This window comes from Gadus macrocephalus, chromosome 12 (assembly GCF_031168955.1).
Source record: "Gadus macrocephalus chromosome 12, ASM3116895v1".
Taxonomy (NCBI): Eukaryota; Metazoa; Chordata; class Actinopteri; order Gadiformes; family Gadidae; genus Gadus; species Gadus macrocephalus.
Window position 1 is genome coordinate 15,759,595 of NC_082393.1, and position 15,306 is coordinate 15,774,900.

Below are 15,306 nucleotides of genomic sequence, written 5' to 3' on the forward strand. Positions count from 1 at the left end.
GAAATCCTAACGTTTCTCTTTCCCTCAGGCGGCAAGCTCTGCTCTTGGCGGGCCAACCTTGACACATGCTGTTACCAGGGCAACAAAGATGCTCACAGCCACCGCAATGCCTACGGTTGCCACCTCCGTGCAGTCTCCATCCAGGTACACATAGGGTTGGGTATCGTTTGGGTTTTATCCGATACCGGTGCCTACTCTGTACTTTTCAAACGGTTCCGGTGCTAAAACGGTTCTCAAACCGGTACTTAAAAAAACGAAACGGCACACACTTGCATTAGGCAGAAAGTCAGCGGACACTGAGTTGAGTGGCAACGGTGTTTGCTAGCCTACTTGATATGCAAGATTTACGGTTAGTAATTAAATAATTTTAATTACTCACTGAAAGCAGGCAGGCACGCATCATGGCGCAGCATTACTGCCAAAGTCATGATAAGTAATATAACTTATGTGCGCATGGCAGCCACAGACAGGAGACGCCAACATTGTTTTCAACCGCTCGGTACCGCGCTGTATTAATTCCCAAGTTTTGAAAAGAAAAAGTATTTGAAGCGAATAACGACTCTGTTTTTGATTTGTTTATTTGGTTTTTGAACAGCAAGTTTTGGATGCATGCATCGGCTTTGAGTTTGTTTGTTTGTTAGGCCTACTTTAAAATTACATTAGCTCGAGTCGCAACACACACACACACACGCACACGTTCATTCACGTTCACCCACTACAACCTGCCGATCTTCAATCAAAACAACATCAAGTAAGCGATGCCACAGCGCGTTGACAAGTCCGTCCCGAGTCTCGAGGCGCCCATAAGCTTTATGGTTTATATGTTTGAAAGCCGTGACACACTCTTTTACCAGTTGGCCTGAAATACCACGCCTCGCAGTCATGGACCTATAAAGAAAGTCGTAGTCGTACCATGCTTGTTTACCGCAACATTGAGAAGGGTCCCGTCTGAAACAGAGTCGCGCAGCGCTGCGTTCCGAACGTTGTGTAATCAAATACACTGGTATGGCGGTAGGCTATATAAAAAAATCATATCCTAACGAAAATACACACCGTTATTCAGTGAGAACCGGTATAGCGCCCAGCACTAACGCAAGTTGACGCCGCAACACCATGGGGGCGGGGCAGGGGGCGTTAAAAAACGTCAGGCACCGTTATGAGGAACCGAAATGTGCGTTCCTATTCAATCTCGTTACAACCGTTTACGTCGGAACCGGTTCCCTACTGGAACCGAGTTTCAGTGCTCAACCCTAGGTACACAGCAGGCGGGTCTGGGTAGGAACATAAGATATTAAAAGCTCTATACTAACTGTCAGGAATACGTATCAAATAAGGACAGGGCTCACCATGCTGAGTGAGAAAGCTTATTCCCTGCTGATGATTACTCCTTTATTGCAGAAGAATTGTGCTAGAACATTGTACAGTGTGTTTTGTCTGACTGAATCATTGCTTCCTTGATCTACTGTATCATGTATCGTCGTTGTACTCCTGTGCAGGTCCACAAAGCTTGTGATCATTGAGAGACTGCTTCTTCTGGCGGAACGATACGTCCTAACTATAGAGGTACGCTATAGGTCCATGTTGAAGACCTTCCTGTGTTGGGGGTCTAATTCCTTTGTCTGGTTCTAGCAAACTCTTTGACGAGGTGACGCTTAACATGGTGCGGTGTTTCCTCCACAGGATCAGTACTCGGTCCCTCGCACTATCCTACCTCACGGCGCATCGTTCAACGGCCACCCGGTGACCCTTCATGTCACCTACGAGTCCACCAAAGACACCTTCACCCTGGAGGTATGGCCCTCACTCACACACACAGCCTCAATGTATGGCAGTGCGCACCGCAGGGACGGGCTGTCCTCACGCCTTGTTATCCCCGCAGGCCCACAGTAATGAGACCATAGGGAGCGTCAGATGGAAGATCTCTGAGCACCTCAGCTGCCCTGTGGACAACGTCCAGATCTTTGCCAACGACAGCGTGGTAATTATTAGGATTCTTGTTGTTATTGCTTTAGTAAATGTTAAAAAAAAATACAATTTAATATTGGGTTACAGAGAAGGACAATAGTGTAAAAGTTAACGATAACATGACATTTTGAACATAATGAAACTTGGCGCCACAACAAATTGCAAATTGCAAAGTGAAACAATAATACCAACCCCCTCACCCTCCTCTGTCAAGCTGACGATGAACCGGGACCAGAAGCTGCTCTCCCAGCTGGGCTTCAGCGACGAGCAGAGCCTGACGGTTAAGAGCTCCAGCACTGGCACACCCTCTGGCAGCTCAGAGTCCTCCACCTCGGCCTCCAGCAGCTCCAGCTCCGCCGTGTTCAACTCTGCCTACGCACTGGAGCAGGTAAACACATCCATACAAACACACAGACACGCACACGCACACACACACGCACACACACAGGCTACCTTCAAGCACAAGGAGCTTCGTTGCAACGTCTCCCCCGGCTTTGTCATATAACTCTGCCATTCATTTTTATAAAGGCTTCAGTCGTGTGTGACGAACAACAAGAATTCCCGAGTTTTGTTTGTGTTTTTCTGTCCAAAGGAGAAATCTCTGCCTGGAGTGGTGATGGCTTTGGTGTGCAACGTGTTTGAGATGCTTTACCAGCTGGCTAATCTGGATGAATCCAGGTGAGAGAACCACCCTACTAATGAATGCATCTGTTTTTGCCAAGAACACGCTTGGCTGAGGGATGGTCATGAATAATAGCATTATTATCCTGATCTACCACAACTCAATCTCCGTTCAAACTACCTATGAGCTGTGTAGGACTACGTCAGTTGACAGTCTCCAAAACGAGAACAATAAGAACAGAGTTTTCAGATGAACAATATCTGAAACATGTATAGGAAACGTATTTCACCCTCTTACTCCCCCCTCTCGCCACTTAACCCATGAAACTGAAACGGTTGTTTCTCCCTCCCTATGGTCCCGCTCTCTCGCTTCCCAATTACACTCATTTGGCGGACCGGCGGGAGTTGAGAACACCTGGCAAAAAGGTTATTGTGTGTGTGTGTGTGTGTGTGTGTGTGTGTGTGTGTGTGTGTGTGTGTGTGTGTGTGTGTGTGTGTGTGTGTGTGTGTGTGTGTGTGTGTGTGTGTGTGTGTGTGTGTGTGTGTGTGTGTGTGTGCGTGCGCAGGATCACTCTGCGGGTGCGGAAGTTGCTGCTGCTAATACCAACAGACCCTGAGGTGCAGGATGCTTTGGACAACTTTGTTCCCAAAGAGTCCAGCGTTTGGAGTCACCAGGTACTTCCCTCCTGCCGCCATGATTTTAGTTCTCTATCCCATCAGCCTATACGTCATCCATGTTGCTTTATCGGAGGAGATTGGGAATAATTTAAGATTCCCTTTTTGTATTGATTGCGAGAGCATGGCCTCTGGATTGCTAATCAGAGAAAAGCAATGCATAAAAATGATGATGTGGATAACAATAATAACCCTTTCTATAAACAATGAGGAACAGCTGTGCAGCTGCAGAAACTCTGCTGCCTTTTCTTTATTTTCTTTTTTTATTCACAGCTGGATGTTGTATAACTTGTATAATGTCTCTCACATTGCCCTCCTCCCCCATGTCATGTGACCTCCTGTCTTGGTGTGTTCAATGCAGAAGACCCTCTTCACGCTGGGTCAGAGTGCAGGATCTCGCTCTCCATCCATGTCCTCCAAGCAGCAGCACCAGCCCAGTGCCGCCTCGATCCTCGAGTCCCTGTTCAGGTCCTCCGCTCCGGGCATGTCCACCTTCAGGGTGCTCTACAACCTGGAGGTACACACACACACACACACACACACACACACACACACACACACACACACACACACACACACACACACACACACACACACACACCTCTCCAACAATGACACTTCACTGACATTTTTTCATTATTTTACAGAAACATCCTTGACATACAGGGTTCCCGCGGATCCTTAAAAAGTCTTAAATTCAGAAATAGAAAAATAAGGCCTTAAATAGTATTAATAAGTCTTAAATCCATCTTTCAAAAGTCTTAAAAATGTTACCACATCATAAGTAGGATTTTATGATTGTAATTAGTCTCAAATATAAAAAAACTATCTGTAATTTTTTTAATATAAATTAATAGCAGTAATGTCGCGCAACCACGAGAGCGGAACCAACAAAACATTTGTTGGTGTATTTTGTGCAAGAAATGTTTCAAGCTCGGCACGATGAGAAGGAAAGCATTGGAGTCCCACATGCACAGCGCGAAACACAAAGCCTCAACATCAAGCTGTCAACAAACGCCAGGTATTTCCCTGTTCTGGGGCCTGTACTACGAACCTCGATTAGAGGGTTAGCGAGGTATGTTGAGCTCAAAGCCTGGGTTAGCTGGACCACGAAAGTCGATCTCTTTTAGCGTCGCTGTATCACCATGGTGACTTATGCTCGCAACCAAATCTGGTCGGGAGCAGGTTTTCAGCTTAGTCTACCCGGAGATCGGCTACTTAAATCGGCGTGCGCAGCTTCCTATCCCCTCCTCCGACAATGGCGTCACCTTTTGTGGGTGTGCCTGTGGACCTCAGCGCACTTATCGTACAGGCGTCTCCGGAGACAGAGGGTTTTTCGGGACAGAACCGATCCCTTGGCATTAGCCGCGTTTACATGGACACATCTATGCCGCATAGATTTCTATGCGGCATAGAAAATGGTCATGTATACGCCTCATTCGGAATACAATTATCTGTGCGGCATAGATTCTATGCCGCATAGAATAGGTGGTGTAGTCCGTTTTAAATCGCCATGTATACACTTATTCCGCATAGATTGGGGTTTAACTTAGAGCAGCCGCAGTAGTTCGCAATTGGTCCACTGAGCTCCGTCGGTACTTTTAAGCACACCGAACTTCACCGCTGTCAAGGAAAGTGGATTTATTGCCTGATTCACGTCTTTGTTATCACTCCGTAAAAGTAGTCCGGTAAGCGTGTCCGGTTGCTAAGCGACGGGACATGGGTGTTTATTAATGACGTGTCCGAGATAACTGTAAATGAGTAGGCTACTACTAGTACATTTGCAGGCTGAACGTTAAAATACTTCTTAACTTAGAGAGATGGCAGCTGCAGTAGTGCGCAATTGGACCTTCGAGGATTCCTGGTCAGTAAATTCCCGTAAGACCACTCTCTCCCACCAGTCTTGGCTGCGGACTCGCATCCAAATTCCTCTTGTTTGCGGCGGCGCTTAGGGTAAATATAAAGATCTGACGAGAAATTGACGTTGCTGCGCTGTCCTCCTCCTTCTTAATTGAAAGAGCAGGCAGAGAAAAGCTCTCTCCTGCTGTGCTTTCATTAAAATCAAATTTAAAATCCCTGATAGTGATAAGACATCCATTATGTCGCCGCCGGTCCAGAGACGTGTCAGGTGTGCGCGAGAGACATAACGGACACTTTTGTTACTGCCATGTATACAGTACATTCGGAACACATTTTAGGAACAGATCTATGCCGCATAGAAATCTATGCGGCATAGATCTGCCATGTAAACGCGGCTACTGTCTGATATTCTTTATGAGAGATACAGATTACAGAGGGTATTCGTTATTTGATCGTCCTTGTTGGACCGTATGTAGGCAATGCTACACAAAGAAGCCGTGCACTTACTGTTGCGCAGTGTGTCTTTGTTTCAAGTTCAAAGGTGGCCCCACGTTCAACGTACATTAACCTTGGATAGTCAAGTGCCGTGTTGTCCATTATCCCTTACATAACCGCTATGTCAGTGACACAATTAGGCCTAGGCATTTTGTATTCTACAAATTCATATTATAGCTGTGAGAATTGTTAAGAAAAATCACCTCCATAGTCGCCCTGGAGTCACAGGCCAACAGAGTCTCCTGCAAGAATCAGGGAAACCTATTATAGGACATTCTTTCCAAAAATGTAACATTTAGAAGAATACGTGACACTTTGCTTTGATAGTTATATACCTCTGATTGGAGATTGATTGTCGGCGGCTCCTCCAAGATAATGTTTGTACCTTCAACTAAAAATGACACAATTAATTTACACTCAATCATTTCACATTTGATTAGCAAGTGCATCACATTTGATTAGCAAGTGGTTTTATTTGCTACAGGTAATCAACATGAGATTAAAGGTTGGAGCCTAGGCCATTGCAAATCATAGTCTAGATTCACCTGAAATTATTCAAATGAATGCTTACAACTTACCACATTGAATAATATTTTTATATTTATTTTTGACTTGGCCCCATGTTCGTAGGAGCGTGCTGGCACCACATCTATGGGGGTAAAAGGCATGATGATACATATTTTTTAGACAATATGCAGAATCTTTTCACTTACGAAGACATGGCTATCTTTTGCCAGCATGCCACCCTAGCCATATTTTGGGCAACCGTGTTCCCCTTGGCTGTGATTTGGACTTTGAATTCCTCGTAGGAATTCATAATAATACACTGCTAGTCTTGGGTGAAATACACCGCTCTTGCTCGATTCATTTTGCATAAGAGTGAGTCAAATGACGCGATAAACGCCTCTTTTATGTGAACGCGCATTGAACCTAAAGCGGAAAACCTGGTTCGACTAATTGAATCTAAAGTGAGCGTCGTGGTACCATTTAACTCTGATTGTGAGTTGCGTCTCTGTCGAGCCAGGTTTTCCCAAGAAAGCCTGGGTATGTTCAGCGAGGTTCGTGGTATACCCCCCTGTTCTGCTCTCGTTTCTACCGTGCCTCCAACCCCATCTCCGAAATTATCAACCGGGATAGCAGCAACAAATTTCCGGACAATGTTTGGTTGCACGCCAACGATGAAAGCAGAGTTACTGTGGTGTCTGAACATCGTGACAAGACACCAATCCTACAAGTCAAATAAGGGAATTGGAGACTTATTCCGTGCGATGTTCCCAGACTCTGATAGTGCCCACTTCTTTGCATGCGGTTCCGACAAGTTTTAATGTTAATGCTTTCTTGCATTTACTCTCCTCATAGTGTTCAGATGATATAGGATATAGCGTTCAGATGATAGGTCTTACTGTTGAGTTTTATCGGTTTCATCTTCCCTGTACTCTACTGCACAATGTGCGCAAGAAGTCATTTTTGTTTCCGTCCAAAAAGCCTACTGATATTGGAAATATGTTCAAATATTTTTTTTCATTAGTGTTGATTATGTCATTGGTCTTAAATTTCCTTTCAAGTGGCATTAAAAAAGTCTTAAAATGAACTTTCATTAAGCTGTAGGAACCATGACATAACAGTTTCTGAGGTAACAAAAATTCCAAACGGCCTATTCAATTTGTCTTGGAGCTTGAAGGGTTCAATTAAATAAAACTATTTTGACATCCTGTAAGAATGCTGTTGGAAAATGCTCATTCAATGAGACAAATGACAGTAAAATTGACAAATCCTTTCTTCTCTCTAAATGGGTGCACTGTAAAAAAAAAAAAACAACGTAAAAAAACGGTAATATTCTGGCAGCTGGGGTGCCAGAAAAATACTGTGAAATAACAGATAATTTCTTTCTCGTAAAAATACGGTTAATTTCCATAATTAAAATACAGTTTAAAGTTGTAATTTTAACAAGATTTTGCCTTATTTTCATGTTTTTAATGTTTAATTAGAAACATTCACATTTTAAAACGATGACATTACCTAGAAATATGGTAAATAAATGTTGTATTACGAATAATACTGATTAAATTGACAGAAATTTGCTGTTCTTAGCTGGTTTTTAATGGAAAAAGGTTGTATAATAATTTATATTTGATGTAATATAACAGTATATGGACAGAAAATAATGTGATTCATCTTTCAAAACATGTAAAAAAATTGAAAAAGTATGAGACAAAATGTTTAGTCTCATACTTACTGCTCAAGTAAGTATGAGACTAAATAAGGCACAAATAACCAACTTTCTATTGTATTTCTTTCAAATACTACATTTAACACTGAAATCCCATTACTTTGCTCGATTAAAATGAAAATAAAATAGCACAGCCAGTGTTAGGCATGTGTAACTTAGAGCTGACTCTGGAGAATGCTTGTCCTGCCTACAAATTGCATGTCCATAGGTCCTTGGTTTACAGAGCCTAGGCTGAGCACTAACAAAGGATTTATAGCACATAAGTACGGACAGGTAGTGGATCATGAGATATTCACTGATTTTGACAACAATAATTCCCCTTAATCGCTGACTCCACCTTCAAATAGCAATAGTTTGGACATTTTTGGAAAACACTAGACATTTTTAACACTGAAATCCCAAAACAACATGTTAGGTTGCATTATGTTTTTTTTTACTTTGCATAAAATTCTAATAAAATAATAAAATAAAAAAGTACTGCCAGTGTTTTGAATGAATCACCGCACAACAAACAATGAGTAGACCTAGACAAACATCATTAATACTACGAAAAATGTAATTCTTTCAAGAATCTAAATACTGCCAAAAGAATACAGGAAAAACTAAAGCTGCATGAGTGCATGTCAAAAGACGAGTGCATTCACAGAGCAAACATAGTCCATGGCAACTGCTCATTCAGCAGCTCTATTACTTTAAGAGAAAACAGCAAATCCGAGTCACATTTTGGGAACGCATGAGCTCCAGAGAAAACATTCATTTGATAATACAGTAGACATGCTGTATGTAAATACTGCAAGAACAAGAACAAAGAACCGCAAAGTTGCATGCGTACAGTCCAGAATCAAGTCAATGAGCAAAAAGATCCAAGGACAACAGCTCACTCATAGTCTGTTTTTGAGAACTTGGGCTTTCTTTGAGAGCGTGGTGCCGTCCAGCTCCATCACAACTTTTTGGCGCACTTCAAACGTGTTCTTTAGCTCAGGAGGGTAGTTGAGGTTCAATACATACATTAGGCCAAACAATATGGCAGCAGCTAATGCCGTGTTGTCCAGTCCTTGAATTATCTGCAGGCCTTCCAGGACAATCCCCACGTCCTCTGGACCACTGGTTGCATCATTTTTCACGACAAATATTCCCACCGTGGTGTCCTCAATCGATTCTTTGATGGCGGCTTCGTCCTCTGCCTGCACAGTGAAATCACAAATAAATCGGAGTCAGAAAAAACAAAAATCATATTTACAATGGAATTATAATGAAAGTGCTATTTAAAAGATTTTCATTTTAAATAATTTTAGCTAGTCTGTGAGCCTCTCCTTTTCTCTTTGTTAAACTTAAATGCAGACTGTACATGTTTCAAATTAAAATGCCTATATAGTGTTGTGCCGATAAAACACGAGAAGGTTCATTTTATAGTCAAGTTTTAACTTGGATAAAGCACTCACCTGTGTGTCATGTAATGGAAGCAAAAATTAAACTAACCAGACCTTAAGGTCGAGCAACCAATATAAATGTTACTAAACACAAAGGAAGTGTGTTGCGTAATTTGCATCAGTACAGTAGCCTAGATCTATTTCATTAAAGGGGACCTATTATGCTTTTTTGACTTTTATGACCTATGAGCGTTGTTATAATGATTGATCATGTTTAACCATACTCAAGTGTCAAATAATGACGCACATGCATTTAGACGTATTCCCTGCTGACAGTCGGGGGTGGCTGTGCAGAGCGCTAAACACTCGGGACAACGTTTGCGATTCACTTGTTCACATTTCCGGGAAATCATCTACGTAGAGGCACTCCTGCCACGCCCCCATATGCCTGGTCAAATCTGCCCACGCGCACGCTTCAAGGAAGGTAACCAATCACAACGGAGTTGGGTTGGCAGGAGGGGGGCGGAGAAGTATGGTTAAACATGACTATCAATCATAACAACGTTTATAGGTCATAAAAGTCGAAAAAGCATAATAGGTCCCCTTTAACTACGCATTTTGGTGTTCAACAAAATATCAAAATCGGTAAAATAACTTCACTCACCACGAACTCCCTGACAAGATTTGCTGGGTCTTCGTTGAGGTACACACACAGCCACTTGAGAACACATTCCCGCCCTGCATCAACGTCATCGTCCTAGGTCATGTAGATTAGAAGAGAAAGACATTTGTTTGGAATCCTTTTTCCTCTATCAAATTTCTCTATAAATTCAGTATTTTATTTCCCAAAAATTCATTCTTACTTGAGTCATGGGGGCCAAAGTTCTCTCAAGACGCTTGCCTATCTGTCCTCCTCGTTTTTCGAACAGCTTTAGAAGTTTGTCAGATCGTACATCCATCTGTGACAGAAATCTGGATTGCAGGGGCATGGTGGTAATGCGCTTAAATTCTGCATTTATCTGAAAATAAAAATAAGACAATCATTTGATTACTTCATTTTCTAATGATCTTATATTTATAATATATAAATTCCAAACCTAGGGGTGCAACAGAAACTTCCTCTTCCACAAACTCCTCATCCTGGCAATCAGCTGAAGAATCATGTAATGATGGTGATGCTAATGTAGTCGTTAACACAATACCAGGAATAAAATCAGTTGGGTTATGAGGTGTGGTAATGCGTCGGCTTCTCTTATGAGACATAAACGTTCCATAAATATTGGTTTGAAAAGTACAGCCAACAAACATGTCAGAGACAATTTCATTTCTCCTCAGATGCATGTTGATATTCCCTTTCATTAGATAGAAATTTGCATCTACATAAGTGACAGCTGAAAGTAACCAACTCTTTTTGAGTCAGACTAACTTGTGTTGAATGAACTCTACTTTGGTGTACAATTAAAGCATTCCAAGTCTTAAATGTACATGGATAGTGGATGGTGCGGCCAAAATGTGGATGCTTGAGTTTATAATGATTAAGAAGTAAAGACCTACTAGCTACTGCAACGGAACACCCCTTACACTGCCATATCACTGGAAAGAGAGAAAGAGGGAAAAATGTGAGGCCAGCTAGGGATGGGCGATATGGCCTAAAATCCATATTGCGATATACATACAACCTATTGCGATAACGATATATATCACGATATATAAATCATAATAGAACCATTTCAGAACAGGTTACATAGACTCTAAGGAAAGCTAAACTGCTAAATGTATGTCGTTTTGAGAACATTTATTGTGCAAAACTAATCATACAACATAATGTTGTAGCTGCAGAGACTTTAAAAAAGAAAAATCTTCTGTGTAATGACGTATACTTCTCTTAATGAAATAAAAATTGGTGGTGTCTTGTTAATAAAGAAACTGATAGGCCTACTGTGAATTAGGGAAATACGTCCAGTATTAGGCATGGCTATTTTAAATAAAGAAAAATCTTCCAAGTGTGTGCACAGATACTTGCTATTAAAACATAAAACAATAAGTGCAAAATGAACGCATATAATTTTGAAATGAACATGAAATGAGAGCAATCACCAGCTCCTCCGTTTCGCTTTCAGCCATATTTACTTAGATGACGATGATGCGTTGAAGCCGGTTGGAGCTCATGGCTCTTTAAATTCCGCGGGTCGCGGACGATGCGTTGCAGCCGGTTGCAGCTCGTGGCTCTTTAAATTTCGCGTGTCGCGGATGATGCGATGCAGCTGGTTGCAGCTCGTGGCTCTTTTTAAAATTCGCGGGTCGCGGACGATGCGTTGCAGACGGTTGCAGCTCGTGGCTCTTTATATTTCGCGAGTCATGGATAGATCGCGTCAAACATACATTATCGCGATAGAGCAATATAACTAAAATCTCTATCGTAGGCCATTTTTTAGCGTTTATATCGTATATCGTTTATATCGCGCATTCCTAAGGCCAGCCAACCAAATACATCCATATAGCTTTCCTAAAAGAATCGGTCAACATGCTTCACAGTTACTCTTTATTGTAGTTTAAATGCAATTCATTGTTCATGGTGCTTTTAAACTGTTGAATGGGGACCTAATAAATCACACAGGAAAGTATATTCCTGCAGGCTACTGTTATCACACAGTACCAAAATATTAAGATTAATTTTCATAAATTGACAGCAACATTCTAATACTATTAAGTTTAAATAAGTCAAGTGAATCAAATAAAGCATTTAAATACTCACCATTTCTAGAGCCTTAGGAACAATGCTTGAAGCAGAAGCCCGTCTCAACCCAACTGTCTCAACACCAATTACCGATACCTACAGAAAAAAACTAAAACAAATATTTTATGATTCAGTTTCTACAGAACAAGTTTACCCTTAAATAAACATTTCCATACAACAGTTAAATAAAAATCTCCCTAATTTCTCATTTTAATAAGGCTCTATTAAGGTAATTAGACATCAAGACCTTAAAAAATAATACATTCTTAACACAACAAAATGAAATGAAAACATTACATTGTAGCGTCCCTCTGTAAAAATGCCACGAGACGGAACTGGGGTTTTCTGGCGATTTATTTCCCAATTAATACACAGGCTACTGTGGGCTGTAGCCAACGCAAAAGCAACTACATCGAATAAACTGTTGGGTCCGTGAGAACGGCGACGGTCTGTCTATAGCCGAGGGCTCCGTAGGCGTCGCGTAAACTCGGCAATAGGAGCTAGCGTTTAGCATTAGGCCAATATTAGCATCGCACTTTAGCCTAGCTCTCTCCCCAGAACAACAATAACGTTTCCTGGTTCTCAGCCAATCACGACCCTACAGCCTATGACATATCCACCAACTCTCTGGAATCCCAACAACTCAACCCCGTGAAATGGACATAAACAAACTATTTTAACAGAGGAAAACACATAACACAACATTACATAATACCCAGTCCGTTACAATGACTGGGGAAGGCTAGGTATAGCTGGTAAAGACCAAACCGCTTAAACTATGAATGCCTTTGCTACCCAGCGATGCTAATATTAGCCTAATGCTAAACGCTAGCTGCCATTGCCACGTGTACGTGACGCCTACAGAGCCCTCGGCTACAGACAGGACCATCAAAATTCTCACTGGCCCAATTAATATACTCACACGTTTTTACGTTTTACCACGCATAACAAATAAAGACATTACCAGCGACTTTCCCCATCGTGGTATAGTGAATATATCCCAAAAAATGCGCCAACATTTTGAGTTGCTTAAGCATGCAGTTAGTAACTCCCCCTCCCCCCAGCGAATTACACCAATTAACTTCATAGTTCTAAGGAAAGTCAACTACGTTTTCACACGATCGAAAAACATGGTTTATTCCCTAATTTCGTGAATGAGTCATGAGCTAAATTAAAGTTGTTTTTTACTATTCGCCAGCGAATAGTAACCACCGCGAACTTTTAACACATTAGTATAATCACATTAGGCCTGGATTTTCAAAAAACACCTTGACATAAACATGTTGCTCAACCTTACGAGCAAATTAAAACAAGTATTTAGAGTGACTGACTCTAACAGTGACATATTTGGTAAGATTTAATTACCTTGAAAGATAACTCCTCAGGTCCACACGCATTCATCAACACAAGTGCAAATTGGCAACGTTCTTCTTCACCACGTGGGTGATGACGCGTTCATAGTGGGCGGTGTTCCAGACAAAACATAACTTATTTCTTACTTCTTAAAATGACTCAAACTTATAGATTTAACATCCCTCAAAGCTGTAAGAGTTCTACAAGATTTATATATGTTTTGATGAGAAACATAAATCAAACGTTTTGCATACAGTTTGTTTGTTTGTTTACAGTAACATTTCTATCCTAGGCATCCATAACTTGGTCAAGTCACCATACATGGATTACAAACTTACATTCAACCTCACTGAAATGAATCCATACTCTATCAAAGGTTTCCATAACCTGGGTCAAGTAACCATACATCCAAAACATTGGCAGAATGTAATGCTTTTAAGTGGTAGGTTAAGGAAACAGATGAAAAGCATGTAGTTTATGTGGTTTTATCCTGGTATTGGCCTCCTTCACTTTCCCTATGTCTGTTTAGATGTCCTTAAATAAATGTTAGTAATATAATGTTAATAAATGTTACCATCTAGGAAATTGCAGTAATTTTAGTTATTTTCAATGAAAACATTAGTCAATTAACAAAGAAATTATAGTAAAATTACTAGTTAAATAGTTATTTTACTTTTAATTTCTCAGTAACTTTAAATTATTTTTTATTTTTTTTAGTTTTAAATTTGAATTTTACAGTTTATTCCCTTAAATAACAGACAAATATTTGTGAAATTACGATATATTTGTGAACGTATTTTAACAATAAATATATGGATTTCTAATAGTTTTTTTCTTTTGTAAAAGAACAGGAATATTGTGTGTTTTCACAGTTACAGTGATTTCATGTTAGTTTACATTTTACATGTAAAATAACAGTCTCTTTTTCTAAATTAAATGGTATTTTAAAAATACAGACAAAATCTGTAAAATAAACAGTAAAATTCTGTTATATTACAACTTTTTTTTACAGTGTGGGCTCTGTTATCGCTAACTTTATGACAAGGTCCGCCAGCTACGGTGGGGCATTGCATTCACATCACAAAAAAAAATCGGGTTATCTCGTAATTATGACAAAGATCTCATAATTATGAGAAAATATCTCATAATTACGAGATCATTGTCATTTTTACGAGATAATTATATCATAATTACGAGATCTTTATCTTTCTCATAATTACGAGATAATTATCTCATTATTACGATATATGTATCTCGTAATTATGAGATATTTATCTCGTAAGTACGTCATCAGAATCCCGTCTTCCACCACATGTGGTTCAGTTGATTGTTGGTCGGACTCGGTACTTCCGTAAAGATGGAAAGAAATGGGCAGATTCGGAGTTTGCGGTTCAATAGATCATCAGTGAAGCATCGTTGTGACACCAATGTCTCCTCTAGCTAAATGTAACCTAGAGTAGCCTTTCTCAAACTTTTTTCAGCCAGGGCACCTTTCAAAAGTGCATAAAATCTCAAGGCACCCCAGTGTAAAATATGATTTGAAAACGACACTGCATAGCCTAAACGTAAATGCAAATGTCCTGTTTATTTAGACAGGACAGTAATGAACAGAGCATAATACAACTGTAAATATTAATAATAACGACTTCATAGCAACTTTATAGCACCTTTAAAAACAAAGGTTTACAAAGTGCTTCACAAAACAATAAATGAGACACAAATGCCATAAAACCATAAGAGGTGGACCGCCCAAGCTATACAGCAACACAGGCAATACAAGAACCCAACAAATTGAGACCAGGAGAACTCAAATGAAGTGCTGAGATAGCAGGAATGTTTTTCCATCATAGTGCTTGTTTCCATCCGTGCCATACGCGCGCGCACACACGCACGTACACACGCACGCACCCAATAATCCGCAATGAGAGAGGGAGAGAGAGGTCCACATTCGCGCATGCAGCGCGCATACGCACACAAATAAGCCGCAATTGAGAGAGAGA

General features: G+C 40.7%; 1 protein-coding gene across 5 annotated transcripts in view; it reads left to right on the forward strand.

Moving 5' to 3' along the window:
* Positions 1 to 15,306, forward strand: part of usp24 (ubiquitin specific peptidase 24) — a 75,901-nt gene that overhangs the window by 33,307 nt on the left and 27,288 nt on the right. For 3 of the 5 annotated variants that reach the window (XM_060066784.1, XM_060066786.1, XM_060066788.1), the window contains 9 exons: positions 29 to 144; positions 1,255 to 1,275; positions 1,497 to 1,563; positions 1,681 to 1,791; positions 1,880 to 1,978; positions 2,180 to 2,353; positions 2,558 to 2,643; positions 3,153 to 3,261; positions 3,623 to 3,778. In XM_060066784.1, coding sequence (XP_059922767.1) covers positions 29 to 144; positions 1,255 to 1,275; positions 1,497 to 1,563; positions 1,681 to 1,791; positions 1,880 to 1,978; positions 2,180 to 2,353; positions 2,558 to 2,643; positions 3,153 to 3,261; positions 3,623 to 3,778 — 939 coding nt within the window. The remainder of the gene's footprint in view (positions 1 to 28; positions 145 to 1,254; positions 1,276 to 1,496; positions 1,564 to 1,680; positions 1,792 to 1,879; positions 1,979 to 2,179; positions 2,354 to 2,557; positions 2,644 to 3,152; positions 3,262 to 3,622; positions 3,779 to 15,306) is intronic. The other 2 variants (XM_060066785.1, XM_060066787.1) reach the window with 1 other exon arrangement.